At 40.5% G+C, this 22,570-nt stretch overlaps 1 protein-coding gene across 1 annotated transcript; it reads left to right on the forward strand.

Annotated features, from left to right (window-relative positions):
* Positions 1-5,573: 5,573 nt before the first annotated feature.
* fzd3a (frizzled class receptor 3a) lies at positions 5,574-21,724 on the forward strand (the record flags this gene model as incomplete). The annotated part of the gene is made up of 5 exons (XM_008287392.1): positions 5,574-5,774; positions 18,634-18,830; positions 20,416-20,878; positions 20,960-21,259; positions 21,473-21,724. Coding segments are annotated over exons 1-5 (1,413 nt in total), but the record flags the coding sequence as incomplete, so codon positions are not given.
* Positions 21,725-22,570: the final 846 nt, after the last annotated feature.

The following is a 22,570-nucleotide window of genomic DNA, read 5'->3' on the forward strand; positions in this document are numbered from 1 at the left end:
CCTGTGGTATTCAACTCACCGTTAATTCTCCTCAGACGGCACAAAAGAAATAAATCCGACCCCTAAATACACTTTCTGTCTGCGTGCATACTTTGCACCCGAACTCCTCTCTGCTTCTTCCCACTTCTCTGTGCACAGTTTACTTGTCTCCATAGTAACAGTGAGTGTACTCTCCTTACATGGGCTGGCTGTCACACGCAGAAGGGGGGAGAAGTGCTGCAAAGCAAACCACCGTGGAGTTTGTGTGGAGTGTGCAGGCGTCACTGGCTCTAATGATGACAAATGTAGTGCAGAAGCCCTGACGCTGCAATCACTGTGGAGACCATCTGCCTCTGATTCTGCAAAAAGGATATGTCCACAGCATGTGTACTTCCATGTTGATCACACTCGGTACACATTCTGAACATGAAGTATCTGATTTTGATATGCACTGTTAATAATGTGCAATAAAAGTCATCCTGCATTGACAGGCCTCTTGAAATGAAGGTTAAATGCATGCACGAATACAATAAATCAGCCTTGAACATGTTGCTAAGTGTTTGATAGGTTACAAATGTATTTCAAAGCCTTTAATTTTAATTTTTGTTGTCATTTATATATAATACTAGTAGTATAACATAAGTAGTGGGCCCGTCTATGATGTAATAATGTGTCAGTGGTTTTCTACACATCTGCTTTAACAAACTGCTGCTGTGGCCTCCTGGTGAAAGATTTCTCTTCTGTCTTGCAGACTTCGAGCTGAAACGCTCAGTTTTCACCAGTCAGAAGTTTTTCATTCAAACGCAAAAAGCCTGCGCGTCCTCGGATGGGCGGTGGCGCGCATCGAAGACAGAAAACCTGCTGTGAAGAAAGAGAGAGAAGAGCGTCAAGTTCAACACACATAGACAGAGCTGAACCGGAAAGAAGACCAAGACACCTTCAGAGTAATGCAGTGGGAAACTCTCGTGTCAGGTAGAAGGTATGAATACATAATTACTACAGAACAATGCCGCCAGAGGAATGTGTGTTATACACAGCAATATTGTATCATAAATGCATCACTGCACAAAGAACATATTACCTTTATAAATAATTTTTTAACCACTCTAATCCACACGGTGCACTGTATTTTATATGACAATCTGTAAAATCACTAGTGACTATGACTTTAACCTCTAGCCTTTCTAATATATATTGCACAAAGGTACATTATTAAATTAAGCATTACAATTATGATCCTACAGTATTATACAAAAGTAGCTGTTTAAATTTGATATTGAAGATAACACCTTACAATAAAATGATATTATATATTGTTTGATGTTGTATTTATAACACAAAGCTGTCTGAATAATTTAAATATTAAAGTTAAGACCCTACAATATTATATAAACTACAAATTAACCCAACTAAGTTAAATATTAAGCTTTAAACCCTGAAAAATCATATGAAAACAAATTTAGCTGTCTAAATTAGATATTAAGTTAGGGACCCTACAAAATAATACATGTGTGTATATTTATTTTTGACAGTTATTGCTCAGAAAAAACAAGCAGACATAAAAAAAAAATAATAATGCAGTGCTGAGAAACTGAAAATAAGATAGGTAAGCTAAAGTAAAAGACTAGATTAGATAGATAGATTAGAAAGTAATAATAGAGAGAGCAGTATATATGAGTTGTGTGTGTGTGCGTGTGTGTGTGTATATATATATATATATATATATGTACTGACATTGAAGAAAGTAAAAAAATAAAAAATAAAATCTTAAAAAAATTCTCCGTCTTATTATTCTGATGTTTAGCAAATAGGAATAATTTTGGTAATCCTAACTGGCATAAAACAGGAAAAGTTTTGATTTAATGTCAGGCAATAAGAAAAAAAAAAAAAAAGAAAAGAAAAGGTTGTGTGTCTTTTTATACAGTGTGTGTAAAGTTGCCACTCATTACATGGTATAATACACTTGTTTTCTTAGGAAACGCACATTTTGAAGTTATGCCTTCGTACATCATTTTCTGCTCATGTTTATTTTTTAGGTACTATTTGTCCACTTATGTTTAAATTTTAATTCATGTTTTGAACTTATGTTTATCTATAGATTTTGTACTGTTTATATTTCTTCATAAATACTTTTTATAGCACTTTTTATACACTTTTCTTTTCTTTACATACCTTTCTAGATATTGTAGTTGTGTTTCTTGCTTCTGTGTGCTAAGTCAGTAGTTTTCTGGCTCTAATGTTGTTGCTTGTCTTCTGTACTTGTTGTCGAGGCTTTTAATTTTTCAGTTCGCACCGGAAGCCACTTCGTGAGTTCCGCCGCCTTTCTGCTCTCAGGGGGGAGGAGGAGAGAAGGGGAGGACAGAGGGGGGAGGACAGGAGGAGAGGAGGGAGTCCAGGGACGTTCACTCATTGTTACAAGTCGAGGAGCGGCGGAGACCCCGTCGCCACACGTGAATTCCGGACCAGCGCTCAGGTAAAGAAGTTCGCATTTCTCCGGTTAGCTTCACATTTATCGGCGGGGCGTTTCTCCTGAAACTCCGCTGCCGCCCCGCCGGCCAACCGCACGCCCGCCCGAGCGACCGAGCGCCCGACCAACCGGCTCGGTGAATTAAAGCCCCACCGGCACGGCTGCGTACGCTCCGGTTCACTATCAGAACTAACCGTCATCTTTTGTCCGCCGTTTGCTCACGTTTGTGTCCGTTAAACCGGATAATCGCGAGTCAGCTGCAGCGCGGGGGGGCACCAACCAGCTACCGTGACCAACCTCACCGTAACGTCTGTTAGCTTCAGAAATTAACGGACGAATCCCGGCGAGCAGCAGCCGCAGGAGGAGCCGGTAACACCGACGCACAGGTGGGCTAACGGACGCTCCGGTGCCGCAGAGAGACGAATTAAAACTCCGAAGCTTGTCAGGCATTTTTACGAAGTAGGAACAGGTGTAAATAATAGAATATTGTTCATGTTGTGGCCGTGAGAGAACGTAAAGGTGTCGGGCTGCTCTGGGTGTGTGCTGTCATGTTAATGACAAAAATGGCGAAATCAAGAACGGGTTAAAATTATCACCAAAACTGTTACTAAACTGTTGTTAATGTAATTACACTCATACTAGTAAAATAAGGACAAACTATAGTAAGTTACATGTAAAAACACTGCTTCTGAATGCTTTAATGTGATAAATAATCTGGATATTTGCTCTAGTTGTAGGGATTTTAGATTATTTTCTCGGTTATTCGATTAATAGTTGTCAGAAAATAGTGAAAATTGTCCATCAGTGTTTCCTAAGACGACCAATCTGTAGTTAATCTAATTACACTGATACTATTATAAAGGCTGCAATATGTAGTAAACTAGATGTATAAACTACTATTAAATGTTGTATTATGAGAGTTAATTTGGATATTTGTCTTATAAACAGGGCTTTTATGTTAGTTTGTTTCAATAAAATGCTAGAAATGGAAAAAAAAAAACGAGTGTTTCCCAAGATGACCAGAACAGTTTCTGAACTTTAATCTAATTGCACTGATACTAGCCAAAAGACAACAAATTCTAGTAAGTTGCATGTAAAAACTATTACTACATGTTTTAATATGATGAATGATCGGGATATTTGCTCTTTCTATTGGGATTTTTAGATTTTTTCCCCTGGTTATTCGATTAGTAGTTCTATAAAATGTCAGAGAATAGTGAGAACTTGTCCATGAGTGTTTCCCAAGATGACCAAACCTGTTTCTGATCTGTAGTTAATCTGATTACACATTTCTATGTAAAAACTTCTTTAAATGTTTTAACATGATTATTATTCAGGATATTTGCCCTATATACACTGCTTTTGGATTATTTTCTCAGTTAAGTGAGTAGTTGTTTTTCTATAAGATGTCAGAAAATGGTAAAAAAAAAAAAAAAATGTGCATCAAGTTCTCTCAAAGCTCAAGATGCTCAAATGTCTTATTTTGTTCGCAGCCTTAAAATATTCAGTTTATTGTCACAAAGGAATAAAAAAAACCCCAGAAAATATCCACATTTAGGACACTGAATCCCTTTTTCTCCTTAACACAACAGTATATTGACAAATTGTTTATTCCTACTATACATGCTCACTTTTATAAATTTCAAATTGCGTTCTTAGATGTTAAGCGTTATAAACATTTCCTCACCAACCAATGCACAGTTGAAGCTGCTGTGAAATGTGTGTAGGTTTTCTGAATCTGTTATTTTATATTATTCAGTAAATGACTAATTGCTGGGATTATTTTAAAATGTATTGGTGAAATTACTTGGTACAGTTATTGTCAATGTGATTTTTATTAAGGAGAGATGCTAAAACTCTTTTTTCTAGCTTCATAATATGTGAATCTGGAATGTTAATGTGAATATTATTATTATTATTCTACTTTTTGTGACATTAACTTTTCTCAATTAACCGGTTTAGTCCATAAAATGTAAGAAAATGTTGAAAAATGTCCACCGGTGTTACCTCTAACGTGTTATTTCGTCTTTCAACCCAGAGATATTCTCTTTACTATCATTGAAGAGTGAAGAAACCAGAAAAAAACATATATGAATAGATATAGATACACATGTTGGTATTTAAAAAGCTGGAATCAGCTGAAAAAAAATTACCCAAACCAATTAATCCATTATCAGAATAGCTGGTGATTATTTCATAGTGGACAACTCATTGATTAATTGCTGCAGCTTTATTGCCATATGGCCAAATGGACTCTACTTATAGAAAGGCTTTTAATATTAACCGGTCTCTGTGAGAAATCTGTGGACCATTAATCAAAAAACTAAATGTAAACTGATTTTTTTTTTTGTCCTAAAACTACTATTCAAACCAATTAATCGATGACTAAATAGTTGACGGTTAATTTAATAATCAATTGTTGCAGCTCTAACTGTATATGATTGTTTTGGCTGTATTTTGTACGGTAGATTGCTTTTAATTAATGCTGGTAGTGTTATCATTCATCTGTATCGTCTGCACAACCAAGCCGCCATCGTTAGTGACCTGAAAAGCAATTACCAAGGCTTCAGAAACAGCCTTTTGTGTGTTGTTCTACTTGCAATCTGTAATTAGTTTAATTTTCAGCTACAAGGTCAGCCTTGAGTTGCTCTTTCTTAAAGTGTACTGTAAATGTTGTGTTTTCTGCTGTTTAATCAAGTTTTAATATATTTGTGCTTTAATATTTCTGATTACAGACTGAGCATCACTTCTGAACACCCGTGGTTGTTCCTGATATTAGTATAAGGCATCATCGCTGCCTGTCGAGGCAGAAGAGGGAGGAGTGTGAACCATTCGGTCACAGCGCAGCATCTTAAAGCACCACAGCATCTCTGAGGTGATGGAGTCCTTGTGACACACAGTGTAGACGCTGACTGGAGTCTCCACGGTGATGGATGCAGCCGGCTTCTACCATGGCCGTGTTGGATTACGCTGCCCGACCCAGACTGTTTCTCTGTGATCTGAAGAGGAGGAAGAGGCTACCAGACGGTCCTTCAGCCTCCTGATTTCCCTTTTCCTGGTGAACGAGGCAGATGCTACCAGGGCTCAACCCTTCATCCTAACCATCCGTCGCCTCCTTTCTCCTGTCATGGATCTCCTGTGGGCGCTGTCTGTGTCCATGCTGACGGCGTGCGTCGCCATCCCCATGGATGCGGCGGCCGGCAGCCACAGCCTGTTCACCTGTGAGCCCATCACCCTGCGCATGTGTCAGGGGCTGCCCTACAACTCCACCTTCATGCCCAACATGCTGAACCACTACGACCAGCAGACCGCCGCCCTCGCCATGGAGGTACAGTACCCCGCTGACACGTGATGTAAAAAGCTTTGCCCAGTTTATTTCTTAGATTGCAAGACACAGTGAGGATATATGTTGATATTTTGTGCTTCCAATCAGTAAGAATAATTTTAAAGAAAATAAAGTGTTTTGTCGCCACGGGAAAGCTGCAACCGAAAAATTCAAATTACAGTGTGATGTAGAAAACAATGGGACTCACTGAAACGTAGGCTTATGAATTTGGTTCATGCAAAGTAGCAGCTGTGTGCTCGGTTTTGATTACATGAAATGTACAAAAATGTCATAAAAGCTAAAAAGAAATCATATTTTAGACAAGCTGACAGAAAATGAAAACATAATTACAAGATTTTTGACGTAATTGGGCTCAGCCATGGAGGAAAGCCATGATTCAAGACTGCAGAAGATGACTAATACATACCAAATACAAGTAAAAAAAATCCTATAAATTACTGACATTGGCCTATTTCTGTTTGTTGAGTAGTACTGCTGCAATGTCGTTTTTTTTTTCTGCAAAGGGAAATTTCTGGCATCACTCAAAAAGGTTTAAGGCTCCACAAAAATCATGAGAATTGAGAATTACATGTGAAAATATCATTTTTTTAACCAGCTGTGTTAATTGTATTTTCATTTAGTTGAGCTTATTAGACATTTTTGTTTATAAAATGGTCAAAAATAACAGGACAATACATCCTTTTCTGCCAAATGAGGTAGCACAGACTCATTGTCTTTACTGTACGGAGACCGATCATGCTTCTAGTCGTGTGTAGTCACCCCACAAAGGAACGGTCTGAGCTAAAAACAATCCTGCTACTATTTATATTGTTATTGATTAGTCGTACAGCTATAGATTGGAGACACAACTGGCTCCAAATGGCCTGTAATAAATGGGGTTCTACAGTAATACAAGTAATTGTTTCTCACATTTTGAGAAATGCAATGCTTAATCCGCTTTATATTGGTTGCACTTTTTACTCTTGCATGCTAAACTGTGAACATTTCTTTATTCAGAAGTGATAGCTAGCTGCAGTTGCCCTCCCATAAATTGAAGAGAAATTGGAAAAATAATGTAAAACAGTATGTTTTGTCATATTTGTTTTAACCGTGACCTGGAATTTTTGCTCACGTATTTCTTCTCTTCAGTTTCTTTCTGTTAGTGAACATTTCGTAGCATTTTCTTTTTTTTCTCCGTTCTACAATTGAGTTGGATAGTCAATAGAAAATTAACAAACCACTATTTTTGATACCCAGTTAACGTTTTAAGTTATTTTTTAAGCAAAAATGCCAAATCATAAACCTGAAATTAAACATTACAAAAAAATTATTGACTGTAATTTTGTTTAACCATTTTTATTATCTGGGAATTGTTTAGTCAAGAAATATTTACATTTTTGGTTATCAAATAGTCAAAAATAACAGACAGGTAGTCAGCTTCCACAGACTCAGTGCCTCTTACTGTATACATGCTTACTGTTGTACGTCGCCCCATAAATGTCCATTCAGAACCAGGAAAAACCTTAAACATGACCAATAGATATCTGATAAGTAAGAAGGAATAGTTGCTGTATTTCTGCTATTGTTTATATTCATGAAACTATGTTACAGTTGTGGATTGGAAGAAGGCATGGGTAATGAATGGGCTTGGATCTGAACAAAGTAATACCTGTAACTACAATAACTCACGTCCAAAGTGGCATATCAGGTTTCGAGGTCTTTAAAGTCTATTGGGTTTCGATGTCAGCCACGGTTTGCGGTTCTCCTTTAACATTGTATATTGTTATATTTTTTAAAGGAATGTGACCTTTTTTCTTTATGCCCATTCTTCCCTCCTACTTTCTTATTGTTCTGAGCATTTTCTCTGGTTTCCTTCACTCCTTTTCTTTGTTGTGACACAAGTTTTTGTAGGTATAGGTGACACATCTGCAAACACACAGATTCAAAAACACAACAACGTACAGTAGCAGACAGCATTTCTGTATTTATGTGTTAAACAGGTCTGGACGGGAGTTTGAAATCTAATTAGTCTCCTGCACATATTGAAAAAGTGCACTACCTGCCCCATGGACATCAGTAGCCTAGATAGCTACCACCACGGCCAACTGGATATGTGCTGAGAGTTGGTAATATGTTAGTGCTACCCTACTTAAATTTGGCTCCTCTAGCTCCAGGGATTGGGAGTATATTACCCAAACATTAAGCAGAAAATTAAGTTTTAATATTTGTCGCTGCAGGCCATGAGAACAGTGCATTATTAAACGCACACAGACTTAACAGGGTGTGTTGTCCTAAAACGGTTTCTGGCCGCACATCTGGCATGCTGACAGACAGGGTGATTTGCCACTACGTGCAGAGACTTTTCACATCAGTTGTTGTGCATCAAAGCTGGTTTTCATGACAGAGTTTTCTGCAGTTACTGTTTCATTTTTGGTTCAGTTGACAGATTAAAGCTCAGAATTCAGTGTTTAGTACAAGCTTTATTGTTTTAGCCTCTTAGGCAATCTATAGATTTAGCGGCCACAGCAGCTGACTATTGTTATGGCTGTGTTATCCTCTTTGAAACGTCGAGTTAGGCATTTAAGCACAATCATGGAGCAGATGCATCACCTCGTTAAGTTAATCCCATCCTTTATATAGGCTGATCCCTCGTGAAGCTCAATCTATCGAGCAATTACTGGCCAAACCGCACCAAAACACGAGATTGGATGCTCTGTTGGCTAAACTGTCTGCTTATGTGTGCGTGTCGGTGCATCCATCTATATTTATCTGAGTTTATCTCGGCATCATGTTCCCATTTACTCTCGCTCCCTCCACCACTTTTACCCTTCGACCCTGCCCCTCCCCGCCCCGCCTGGCACAGCCATGATGTCGATGTGCGGCACCTGCCGACCATCTGTGCCGGCTCCACTTCGCTGTACTCAGCATGGACGCACTGAGCGAGATGGATAGATGGAGGGCGGGAGGAGCTGTGTGCCACAAAAATCCAGGGTTATGTAACCTCTGAACATGCCCTGCCCGGCTGTGAGAGCACGCAGCATCACATCACATCGCAGCACGTCACAGCTGCACTCGCATTTGGGCTTGTCTTTGGAAATGATGCAAGTGCTCCCATGGCCGTCTGCTCAGACTGTGTCCTTCCTTGTCATTGCCGAAATGCTCGCTCTCATCTTCTGGACATTGCCATGTTGTTTTCATACATATTCAGGGGGATTTTTTTGGGGTGAAAACGGCTGTATGTTGTGTAGTTAAATCATTTCTCTCATTGCTGAAATCTTACTGAACCAGTGCTGTGTTTTTTGAGGACAGGTTTAGCTTTTTACGCCTAATCACAGTGTGTGTGTTGCAGTGAACAGCGAGAGGCACGTCTGGTTTAGACGGTGTTCACTTTGATTTGTCATGGATTCACAATTAAGTCTCTTTTAGCGCTCAGAAATGCTTTTTGGGTTTGGAAAACACATGGAAACCCAATAGGTTCCAAATCATGGAGACTATGCCTCTGTTTGGCTCTTGTTTTGCAGATAACTCGCCCTAGATCCAGTTCATGGGAGAATTCAAAGCCGGTAAGACGTTGAGGGCAGCCAAATGAGAATTGACAGTTGATTTTAAAGGGAATTAGGTCTGCTGAATAGCCATGATAATGATGATGAATGCCTTGCACCGTGGAGAAACTGGGAGTTGGACGAGAACCAACGCCTGCGGTTTTTGCAGTTTTTGTATAAACCCCCTGAAGTGGTGTCTTTGGATTTCTTTTTTCATGTCTTGCCTTTCAAGGCCCTTTCAAGGTTTGGAGTTTTTTTGGAAAGTGGGGTAATTTGTCATTAAGCTGTTAGTTATAAACCTATAAAAATTTGTAAAACCGCTGTCTAATGATGTTTAAATTAGATTTTTTTGTGTAAGACTGCAAACCACAGTTTATATTTACACTAGTGCAAAAAAAAAATGTTTTTACTGTATTGCACAGATACATTTTAAATACATTTTTTATACCTGCCTGCAAAGAAGCAAGACAAACATTTGAAAAACAAAAAAAACAAAAACTGGATTTTTATGTTTTGGCATTTATCCTGGCTCAGTCAGTCATTGCTGACCGCCAAATGACCTCGCAGCTGAAGTGGGACAGCGGCCTCAGGGCTTGGGAATTGGCTATTTCTGTGCCACAATGATATTGTGCCACATTCACATAAGATAAGTGAGAGCGTGGCGGATTTGACTGGCATTACAAAAAGAAAAAAAAAGAAATGGGTTAAAATCCCCTTATATAGAGATAGATGCACACTGTAGCTACCAGATGAATGTAAAGCAGCGTGGCTTCATCACTGGAAATCAATTACGCTGGTATGAACTGTCCTTGGCATCCGAGACAGGCGGCATTTGGTTCACAACTCCGTGATGATGTACAGTATGATATCATAACTGCTCTTTCTTTGTTACATTTCTGAATGAGTAAAATTCCTCACGGTTTTTGTGTTTTCCATAAAGTTGAGACAATTTGCGGTACCGGTTAGTTTTACTTTTGCAAATTATTACACAGATAACCAACAACATTAAAAGCACTGACAGGTGAAGTGAATAACATTGATCGCCTTGTTACAATGCAGTGTTGTGCTGGGAAACCTTGGCTCCTGGAATTTGTGTGAATGTTTTTTTGACACGTACTAGCTACCTAAACAATGTGGCAGACTAGGCACACCCTCTCATAGCAACGGCACCTTGCCACACCGCAAAATTGCTCAGGAACGGCTTTAGCAGCACGAAAAGAGCCCAAGGGGTTGACGAATCCTTTAAAGTCCCCAGATCTCATCCAATCGAGCATCCGCGGATGCTTCAGTCAACAAACCATGGATTCGAAAGGGACGTACATGATATTCGGCAGGTGGTTTTTATGTTATGGCTGAGTAGTGTAGGGCTGCCACCGAACTCCAACCATTTGTATGAGAAATCACACATCAGTCTCGTACTGGATTCACATGATCTGCTACAGAGAACTGAATGAAACGTTAAATCTGGGAATTAACTAATACAACACATTTTTTGGATTATATAGTTGAATGTTCACTGCTGTAGCTGCCTTGTGCTTTATTCTACAGCTAGTAGAGGACGCTACCAAATGTAGGAAATGTGACCAAAGCATACTACTGCAGATATTTTATAATGGGGTCATTGCATCTAAAATCATCAAATTTTTAAAAGTTTCTGCTCGACCATCTCTGATCTGTCTAAATTTTTTATACCATAAAATATAGATATTTATAAAGGTATTTGTGAGGTTTTACCTTTAATACTTTTTGAGATTTTTCTTTTTGTATTTCCCGTTGACCCCCTTTTAGCATGCATTTTGTACACATTAATATTTGAAGCTATGTTCAAATGACAATATCTCAGGAACTGTAAAAGATAAAAGCCTGAATTTTTTTATTTCTTATCATACTGTTGATACAGAATCATTTTTGGACTGCAAAGAGTGGTCCAAAAATAAAAAAATATGCCCATATGAGAAAAAAAAAAAAAAAAAGTGAGAAAAAAATGAAAGTGGGTCAATGGGCAACAAAACAAAAAAACTTTAAAAGTAATTGATGCGCTAATCTAAAATTTTACAGATAAGATTTAGCATATGCATAGTTTTATGATAAAAATGTTTCAAGCAGTCCCCTGATGATTTGGGATGGAGCCAGATTATGGTAAAAGTAAAACTACCTTCTTGTTTCTCAGACTTTTAGCTGGAAAACTGGTTTCAGAAGGAGAGAAGATGGGGTGGTGGAGGTGGTTGGAGTCATGTGACCGATTGTCATGGTAAAAATAATGACAACAGGGATTGCTTGACTGTTTCTTTGAGGCCAGATGGACCAAGCAAAGGTCAGGGCCAACTAATTACATTAGACTGATAACTGGGTTTGTTTACATGAAGCCAAAGCCACGCCAGCAAATCATTTTTATTGGCAGCAAGATAAAACAAGAGGGAAATTCAGTGACGTGTCTTATGTTGTCACCATGGTGGAAATTAGAGGTGCTGACCAGGTTGCTAGGCTTTTTCTCGGTTATCTAGATCTCAGCTATTTGGTGTTTGTTTTGTCTTGCATTTAATGCTGCATGAAGGACGCTCAGTGACACAAAGACTAATAAGTGGCCGTTTTTAATCTGCTCGCTCCCACTTCCACTCATTTCCTCCTTCTTTCAGGTTGTTAAATCAGCCTCTTGTCTCAGGTTTACAACACGTCCAGATAAAACTGTGTCAAGTTACAGCTGCTGTGTGGAATAACCCAGATACTCCACCCATTCTGCGTGAATGGATTTGTAAAGGAAAGGGAAGGTGTGTGATACTTTGAGTAAAATGCTGATGCAGCCTTGTTTGCAGCAAGTCTGTTAAAACATGCTGGAGTGCACTTAGAAGTGCATTGTTTAGCATGTGTTAGCTAGTAAAGATGTATCCCAGCTAAGCACATGCAGACACAACATGGTCTGATAAATCCTACCCAGCGTGACCCAGCCTATAAAGGAGCCTGTTGTTTTATTTAATGTCCAACACCGTGTTTATTGGCTGAGGAGTGAATAAGAAGCACATCCAGAGAGCGACTCGCTGGTCCACAACAACCTTTCTGTGTGTGTGTGTGTGTGTGTGTGTGTGTTGGACATTACACACTGTCAAAGCGCAACGTTTTCAAACACTTTCTTAGTGGCGAATGACACGGCTGACTCGGTCGACCCATCCCTCCTCTCCCACTCTCTCACCCCTCCCTCCCCCGTCTCTTTTGTCCTCCCCCTCCCCCTACGCAGGGCTCACCCGTTGCCCAGGAAACAGTCCCAATTGTGCCGTTAACAAAGGCAGCGGAGGCCTTTCTTGCCTCCCGGGAGGTGGTCCCCTCCGCCCTGCACCCTGACCTCCTCGAACCCCGCTCTCCTCCCTCTTCCTCCTCCCTCTTCTTCCCCGGTGATGCATCACTCGTCGCCATGGTGCTGAGCTTGGAAATTTAAAGAATTGGAATGGCAGCGGAGGAGAAAAGAGGGGGGAGGGAGAAGATGTAGGGGGGTGAGAGGCTTGAATGGGGGATGATGGGAAGAGAGGTGACTGGGAGGTATTTATAAAAAAAGCAAATCAACACAGACCAGTTGGCCACGGTGGGCTTCTTTGTCACCGACTCATCAGTCACAGCATCTTAGCAGCTGACTCAGAGCCTTCATTAAAAACTAATTACTTCAGCATTAGGAAGGTACATACAGCCACCCTCGGATGCACTTCATTGGACTAGGCCGTATTAATAATTAATATCACGACAATCTTGATCTGATTCAGAGCAGGCTGGATAATCTCAAAACGGCACAGAGGTGAAACTAAGGTCAAGGCTGTTTTCCTTGGTTCTTCAAAGACTGGCATATTCAAGGTTTTTGCCTGACAAAAATATGCAGAAATATGCAAAAACACACGATAAGTAAACAAATGTATGTTCGCACCACTGAACTGGAGGGCATTATAAAGTGTGATGACTGAAAATACTATTCCTTATCTTCTTTCTCATCTTAGTTTGTGAAAGATTTCTGTGTTAACTCTCAACCACAGATATAAAACCATTATTTTTGGTGTCAGGCTGCCACTGTTTTTGCGGTTGATTTATGCATGTTGGGTTCGATAATGCACCAAGGTGAATTCAGTGAACTACACTTAATGAGACAGTGGATAGCAGGCTGATTCTGTACACTATATAATTTTTATCACATAACTCCTGGTCACAGCTCAGTCACTGGTGGTTTGTTGGTTGCACCAAGGGGCACAAAATTATTATTATTATTATTTTTTTTTTTTTACAGAATCTGGTTAGCGCAAAGGCTGCTAGGTGGCTCGGTAGTTAGCACCGTTGCCTCGCAGCTAGAAGATCCCCGGTTTGCGTCCCGGTGAGGATGCCCGGGATATTTCTGCATGTTCTCCCCATGCAGCTTGGGTTTTTCTCTGGCTTCCTTCCACAGTCCAAAAACATGTTGAGGTTAATTGGTGATGCTAAATTGTCCGTAGGTGTGAATGTGAGTGTGCTTGGTTGTCTGTCTCTAAGTGTAGCCCTGTGATAGACTGGTGACCTGTCCAGGGTGTCCCCTGCCTTCACCCTGAGTCAGCTGGGATAGACTCCAGCCCCCCACGACCCTAGTGAGGATTAAGCAGTGTATAGATAATGGATGGATGGTTAGCGCAAACAGTTTATTTTTAGTGAATTGTTAAATGAGGCATGTAAAATGAATATCACAATTTTAGGATTAGATTATAGCCTTGTTCTTGTTTTTGATGTATTTTTTCCTCCACTTTTGTCCAGCTCCTTTTTTGTCCCTGTAGTATTTTATATATCAGTTTGTGAGAATTTTGGTTGTGAGTATTTAAAACATTTATACCATTAGGGTGACTAGGACAGTGGTGACCATTATTTGATGCTGAATTACGATTGCTCAAAAATAGATTTTTCGGTAGAGTAATATCTGTCCATTCATTATTTTAAAGATCATTGTTTTGCACAAGCTAAAAGCTGTGCACCAGCATTTGTTACTACATTTGTCCCCCTCATTGGCTGGTTTGTTGGCCTTCTTTTACAGTCCCAGAATACACTCCAGGATTAACCAACATGTCTGACTGTGTGTGAGCCTGTTATTTCCACAGTGGCGTATTATTCCACATTTTCAGAGATCAAAAATTCACTAACAAACTCCCATGAATACATAATGACTGGAGCAGTGGGATCGAAGCTGAAATTACATTAGCATATCACCCCCGCCTCCAAGCTTGCCATTCTGCAGAGTTGTGTATTACACGCTTGATTCTCCTTACACGGCCCGCTCTCGGGTGGAAAACGCCATGACAAACCCCTGGCCATTGATCGGACCAGTGGTTCACCAGCTGTTTCCAGTGTGGCCATTAGCACTGAATCCCCTGTGGAGATCGTATGTGCTCTGCAGGGCCTCAAGATGTTGGTGTTTTGAGCTGTTTAGGCCGCTGACTGTGTGGGTAAAGCTGTGACCAGCCATATGTCCCATCCACCACCAGTTCAGTCCTGCCCACACTGGCTCACATGATGGGTTGACTGTCATAAAATGGCTGAATGGAGATACTGAAGAGATGGAGGAGGGGTGAGAGAGCAAGAGAAGGATGGATGATGGAGTAGTATAAAAATAGAAAAATGTGGAGCGTGATGAATAGAAAGAAGGATGAATGTGAGAATAAAAGAGTTTTTTTTCCCACTAGATCATCACTCCTTGTAGCCTATATATTTACTCAACCGTTTCCTGTGGCTTCACACTCTGTAGTACAGTACAGCGTAGTACAGTGTTGTGCTCTATGGAGCATATCTGTAGCCTGCGGGACTCAATACGGAGTGCGAGAGCGAAGATAGAACTCACTTTAGCTGCATTAGGTCATGTTTGAGTGGTTAACCAACAGTGACAGGGCAGCACTGATGAAGTAATACATGTCACAGGACTGCTTACTGGCAACTAAATGCAAAGGCAGTCACAAGGAGGATAAGAGGAACAGTAGCACCTATTTTCCCACTAGTTGCAGGGTGGAGTGAGTTCTGTTTTTTTTTTTTTCTTTCTTGAGAACAAGATACTCTCGTTTCCTCGACCCTGTTGAACCTGGCAACCTGGCTCTCATTTAATAGTGTAGAAATAATTCACCTACGAGCAGCCATTATTGTGAACTATATTTTACTGTATTTGTGTCAAGCCATTTTGAGGTTTTTGTAATTGTTGTGATTTCACAGGATTGTACTAATCACACATATACTGATAAGTATGTCCACGGTGGTAATGTCTGTTCCTTTTTTTGTAAACTTTGGGTTACTGTAGATGTTCAGGTGTTGTGATCTTGCCTCTGAGCTCATACTAACTGGAGATTTGATAGTATTTCACCATAGTTTAGGGCTGAACGATAGGAAAAAAAATATCATAGTGTAATTATTATGACAGATAATACAGTTTACAGTCTTAGCGGGAGAGGTAGTTTTTGCATTTCGTATAAACTGAAACAGATATAAAATAGATGGTGTGATTTTTGCTGTAGTTTGTACCAAGCAGACTTGTACTCTTACATCTGGCAGATAAGATTTGTGGATCCGTAGCACCATGTTGCTTCAGGTAATATGATGTGTTGTTACACCTTTTCATGCAGCTCCTGTGATTGATTTGGATATTGTATTTGGCCAAATTGCAATTTTAACAGTATTTCTAAACATTGTTCAGCCTAACTATACATGTCTGCTTTTAATCATTTCAGATGGCTTTCTTAGATGTTAGGAATGAAACATTTCCGAACCAGCAAATGCACAGTTTTTGATATTTTCTTGCAGTAGTTTTTCTCTGATATTACATGTTTCTCAATTGTATAAAATGTTAGAAAATGGTAATAAAAAAAATAAATATTGCTCAGTGTTTTCCAAAGCCAAATATGACAAACATATTATTTAATTCACAGCTTTCCTGTCCCTCTGAAATATTCACATTTAACAAGCTGTTACGGGGCAATTTTGCCTTTTTGATTTTCTTTAAAAACGTATTCAAACAAATCACTCTGTTATCAAAATAGTAGGTGATTAATTTAATAGTTGACAATTAATTGAATAATTTCCAGACTTCTACTGCCAAGATTTTGTTAGGTTTTTTTTGTAAAAAAAAAAAAAAAAAAGAAAGAAAGAAGAAGCTTTTTTCCCATTTTTAAATTTGACTATTGTAAGGATTCTGAAGGCCTTTAATAAAAACACTAAATGTAAACTTTTTTGGTTGTGTTTGAACAAAGGCAGGCAGCTGAGCTTTTTAGCAGACACCGTTCAGTGTGATTGATAGTGATCTGCAGTAATGGACCCGTTTTAAGGTGCATCACGCTCACAGCAGTTGTGTTTGCGCTTCAGAGATGATTCTAGATCAGGACACGCAATGAGCACTTGTGTGTCTGGACAGTGGTGCTCAATGAAACGTGATGACTCCATTTGTAGAGGAATTACACGATCGACTGGTTGATTGATCTCAGTTATGACAGGCGTGTAAGTCATCCAAATTGACGCTTTGCATTTTAGAGGGCATGAGCTTAGCTAAGACTCACGTTACAGATCCTACAAGTGATCGTAAATCTTTGCCATCATACATACATCCCTGATCTCTCACAGTGGAAAAGATTCGCCAGTCTGAGCGCATCAGTGCCCTTCTCTTGGCAGAAAAGCGATACGAACAAGAGGATGACAAAAGCTGCACGAATGTCGGTGCTTTGTGCTTCAAGGGCCAAGCCTAACAGCCATTATAATCCTTTTTACATAAAGACATCTCATGTGGGTGGCAGACAAACATGCTGTCAGGAGAAGGGCATGCACTGATGTTGTAGACATATGGAGGGAACAACTGTCAAGAGTCTGCTCAAATCTGATTGCAGTTGAGTTGGCAAAATCCTGCATCACTGGTTCTGCATTTTAAGCCAGAAAATGATGTTAGAATGACCAGATGCTGCAGGAAATCATTTTTATTTCTAAGGATATGTACTGTGTATTAAATAAAGGATTACATTGAATGATCATCTGTTTTTAGTCAAATATTCAAGATTTAGTCTAAATGAAGTTATATAAAAGCAGCCTCTTGTTTTCTTTTCATGTTAGATTTTCTTGCAAATCCAATCTTAAGATTTTATTTGATGCAGATCTGTTATATCTTGTAATGCCTCCATCTGGGTCAGAAAGGAATAAATAACTGCTGATCTGTATGCTGAATAATTTCTGTATACATTACTCTGCAGCTCACCTGCTCCTCCTTTAGCTCTGTCAGCGTAACATCTTTGGAATATGAAAGAATTTCCTCATTAGCTCAGCAGTATTTCTCTTAAAGCACTTCATGAAAAATATTTAGAAAGCTAGGTTTAGTGGCATTTGGTCAGGTGTTACAGTATGCCTAATACACAGTTTAATTAACACAGATAAGGCTTTTTCTGTGTTCTAATCTGAAGAAGCAGAACTGAATGTTAAACTTCCCTAATATCCACCCCTCCAACAAACGCATGGACAAATTACCCCTGCTGCTTGTCTTCTCCTCACCCCTCCTCCCCCGTCCCTTCCCCCTCCCTGTCACTGTCTGTCATAATAACCTCTGTCTTTAAATTCTGGGGGAGGGCGCCTACTGTGTGTCTGATTGACTTGGGTGTGGTCGGAGGCCTCTCTGTAATGCACACAAACACAGAGGTCTATGCAAATACACTCATACAAATACATGCATCCATGCACAGTTGGATACATGTATTTGTATATGTGCTTTCCCGCTCGCTCAGTCACCCACTCCTCCTTTTTGCATATTATCATCATGCTTCCTGCATTCACACTGCCTCTTGGCACAGTTTATATGTGAGAGTCCATTATTGTGCTGGTTTGTGGGTGTGTTAGCGTCTAAATAATACACTTCCGCTGGTACTTTTTCTTGTGTGCGAGTGTGTGCACGGTGCCACAGTGTTGTCAGTCAGTCACAGCGTGGTCCTCCCTGTAACACAAAGACCCTGTCAGCAGCAGCAACAGCCCTGTGTGAGTGTGTATTTGTGTGTTTGTGCTCCTCCTATGTGGAGGTTGGAGGGAGGCAAGAAGAAGGAGGCGATGGAGGAGGGGGGAGCTGAAATTATCGGGGTGGAGGGGATTATTAGAAAAGGGGCCAGAGTTGTTTTTATGGACTCATCTCCAGAAAATGTCAGTTGACATGCTCCACTGATCTCTTTGTGCCGCTCTTTGGCTCAGACTCTGAGGATGGAGTAACGCTCGAGTTTAGGGCTGTAGTGGTATTTTCTGAAACTGTTTTGAATAACTTCCACTGGTTGTGCTGGTTTATTTTCCATATATTTAAAATTCTCTCACTGTGTCCCTTCATGCAGCCCTTCCATCCCATGGTGAACCTGCAGTGCTCTCCAGAGCTCAGGATGTTCCTCTGCGCCCTCTACGCCCCAGTGTGCACCGAGTATGGCCGAATGACTCTGCCCTGTCGCCGCCTCTGTCTGCAGGCCAAGAGCGACTGCTACAAACTAATGGACATGTTTGGTGTCAGCTGGCCAGAGGAGATGGACTGCAACAGGTTGGCACAACAGTAATAATTCTTTTCTGCTGGATTTATCTCAGTGGCGACAACCCCTTTGTGGGAGCAGTAATAAATCAGCAGCAGACCAGCAAGTGTGCTGAAAGTGATTTATTTTGACAACCGTAAAACAGAAGAAGTTGAGCGATTAGAAGAAAAGATTGAATATTAGTTAAGCTGATCCACAGGATTGCACCAAAAAATGCCCTCTAAATATAAAACAGTAATAAATCAATGTGAACGCTTAACTTTCATGATAGCACTGGAATGTAGCGCTTACTGATCTCTGCATTGTTTTTCGATTTCTTTGTGAGAATCTCTTAGATTTTTAAGAACTGGTTCCTGAAAATGACAATAATACATTTTTAGACTTTGTTTTCTTGGAGGGCATATTAGTTTTTCAGCCAGAAAATTGATTCAGTCGAGTCAAATCCAACTAAATACGTCAACAACAAGACAGTGCACAGGCATGGCCAATACAGTATCGCAGCAACATTGCATTCAGAAGTTGTGAGAAATGAAGTGTTGAAGGCAGCAGCTGAAGCTGAATAGTCTTTTCCTAAACACTTTTCTGTGACCTCAATAGAAAACTTCATGAGGTCAAGGAAAGATGTGAAGGACAATTAATGAGGACATAAGGAAAAGATGGTGCTAAAAACAATCTGACTGCACTTACACTATAAATGTTAATCATGTGATCAGTTGACATTGTTGAAGTGGGTCTGCCGTGGACGGTGTGTCACTTTGAATATTGCAGGTGGATTCTTGTGCATTATTCTCTTTCCTTTCATAAAGGATGTATCAGTGTATCTGATGCTGAAGGATAAAAGAGAGGAAGTGCTGAAGCAACTTTCCTTAGAATTTTGGAGAATCCAACCAACTCTTATCATGGCTGCTCCTTCTCGATCATTTCACTTAGAAACATTCCTGAGCACAGAAGACTATTGGACTGCAGCCAGTAAAATAAATGAAAGTTTCTTTAAACACGTGGCAAAAAAACCTGTAGTATTCACAGTCTGTTAATCTGTTGAATATTTTCTTGTCTAGTCTATAAATTGTCAGGATAAGGTTAAACAATTTTTGAAAAAGCCAAAGGTGACATCATCAAATGTTTAGTTTTGTCCACAATACAAAGATAATTAGTTTATTACTATAAAAGATGAAAGAAAACAAAAAATCTTCCCCAAAGTTTCAGCTAAAGAGGTTCATTACTACAACATCCTATCCTTATTCCCAGGCAGCTTTCTTCTAAAAAAGACAAAAATACTGGATTTGGCTTGTTACACAAAAGGCCGTGATTATGTAACTTAAAAAATAAAAGCAGTGAATGCTTATTGGTTGGATTATTTGTGTTTTGACAAGATTCAAGTCTTTGCAGGTTCTTCTCCTTTATACTGTACTCATATGACCTGTAACCACCAGGTGCCTGGAAGGTAGAAAAATGTCTGTAGCAATTTAATAAAAAGCTGTGACGAGCTTTTGAATGTGGTTGACTGTTACATAATGTTGGCAGCATGTGCAGTGTGTTGTTGAAGGCTTAGCAGCTGAAAGTACCCCGAGGTCATCACCTCTCGTCTCCTCCCAGGTTCCCAGACTGTGATGAGCCCTACCCCCGTCCTGTAGACCTCCTGTCCAGCTCAGACACGACCGAGTCGCCCATCTCCGTCCAGAGAGACTACGGCTTCTGGTGCCCCCGTGAGCTCAAGATCGACCCTGAGTTTGGTTATTCCTTCATGGGGGTTCGTGACTGCTCTCCTCCGTGTCCCAACATGTACTTCACACGTGAAGAGCTGATGTTCGCCCGCTACTTCATCGGGGTGGTTTCCATCGTCTGCCTGTCCGCCACCCTCTTCACCTTCCTGACTTTCCTCATCGACGTGTCTCGATTCCGCTACCCAGAGCGACCAATTATTTTTTATGCCGTGTGCTACATGATGGTCTCTTTGGTGTTCTTCCTGGGATTCCTGCTGGAGGACAGAGTTTCCTGTAATGCAGCGATTCCTGGGAGGTTCAGGGCTTCAACGGTGACTCAAGGCTCCCATAATAAGGTCTGTCCTTGACTTCATCTTCTCTCCTCATTTTCGGCTGCCTTCACCTTGATAGTAACCTTTTTTTCCCGTCTCTCCCAGGCCTGCACTCTGCTCTTCATGGTGCTGTACTTCTTCACCATGGCTGGCAGTGTGTGGTGGGTTATTCTGACCATCACCTGGTTCCTGGCTGCTGTACCTAAGTGGGGCAGTGAAGCTATAGAGAAGAAGGCCCTCCTCTTCCATGCCTGTGCCTGGGGCGTCCCTGGCGTCCTCACCGTCACTCTGCTCGCCATGAACAAGATCGAAGGAGACAGTGTCAGCGGTGTTTGCTTTGTTGGTCTTTACAACCTGACAGCACTGCGTTGGTTTCTGCTGGCTCCACTGGGACTGGATGTAGTGGTGAGGAAGAGTACTGTAGAAAACACTGCAAACACACTTTACTCTCTCATCGGCTTAGTAGCTTAAAATTAGCTGCAATCTGTAGATATTTTTAATTTTTTGTTGTAAATTACCACATTCTTTCCTATGTAATGTTTAATTTTGCCTCACAATTTAATTTACTAAATAAAGCCGCTGACAGACCGATGGTCATCCTTTCTCATGCCATCATAGGTGGGTGTGGCGCTGCTGCTAGCAGGTATTGCCGCTCTAAACAGAGTCCGCATGGAGATCCCACTGGAGAAGGAGAACCAGGAGAAACTGGTGAAGTTCATGATTCGTATCGGCGTGTTCTCCGTGCTCTACCTGGTTCCTCTGCTGACCGTTCTGGCCTGTTACCTCTATGAGAGCAGCTACAGAGCCGTCTGGGAGACAACGTGGGTCCAGGAAAAGTGTAGAGACTACCACATCCCCTGCCCATATCAGGTAATATACATAATATCTAACTGTGTATTGTATCATTGCATATCACAAATAATTTGCAGCCTGTACTAGTTTTGACTAGTAACTCCCAGTATCATGACTACCCTCCACAATGAGGCTTGAAATCTGCTGGAGTACATTATGTGTTTTTACTGCTAAGTTAAAAATATATATTTACAGCTTCATTGTTACAGGCTAATAATAGTTGCATACATATTCTTTGTCATGTGGTGCTGACATCAGAACCTGCCATCTAATTTTAAACAAACACATAGTGTAGGAATAGATAAATGTCTCCTTTCTGACAGGAGTGATTGAGATTTGTAGGAGACGTGATAATATTATCTTGCAAACATTCACACGCAGACAAAACTGTTGGTACCCCTTGGTTAATGAAAGAAAAACCCACAATGGTCACAGAAATAACTTGAAACTGACAAAAGTAATAATCCTGAAAGACTGAAAAAAGTTGCTGCAATTGTGTTTGTAGACATCTTTTCCAGCTAAGCAGCTGTGTAGCAGCTGGACTAACGTTACTACAGAGACCGAGTCACTCCATCATGTAGATCAGCTGTGATGTGATATCAAACCACTGTGAAGAGTATAAAACTATTACAGGTTATTTACTGTGAAAGACTGCAGCTCGTTTTGTTTTGTCTTATATTATAGCAATTTTAAATTAAAGCCGCAAGCGGCAATGGAAGGGTCCTCGCCCTACGCTTGTCGGCCTTCACGCACGGCGGGGTGTGGCGCAAACCTGCTCCGGGCGGGACTGTGATCCGGCATGTCGAGTTTGGGGCAGATCGGAGCAAGTGTGGCCTAGTTACGAGCCACTTCCTGTTTAGTGGC

This window comes from Stegastes partitus, unplaced genomic scaffold, assembly GCF_000690725.1.
Source record: "Stegastes partitus isolate 25-593 unplaced genomic scaffold, Stegastes_partitus-1.0.2 Scaffold498, whole genome shotgun sequence".
Taxonomy (NCBI): domain Eukaryota; kingdom Metazoa; phylum Chordata; class Actinopteri; family Pomacentridae; genus Stegastes; species Stegastes partitus.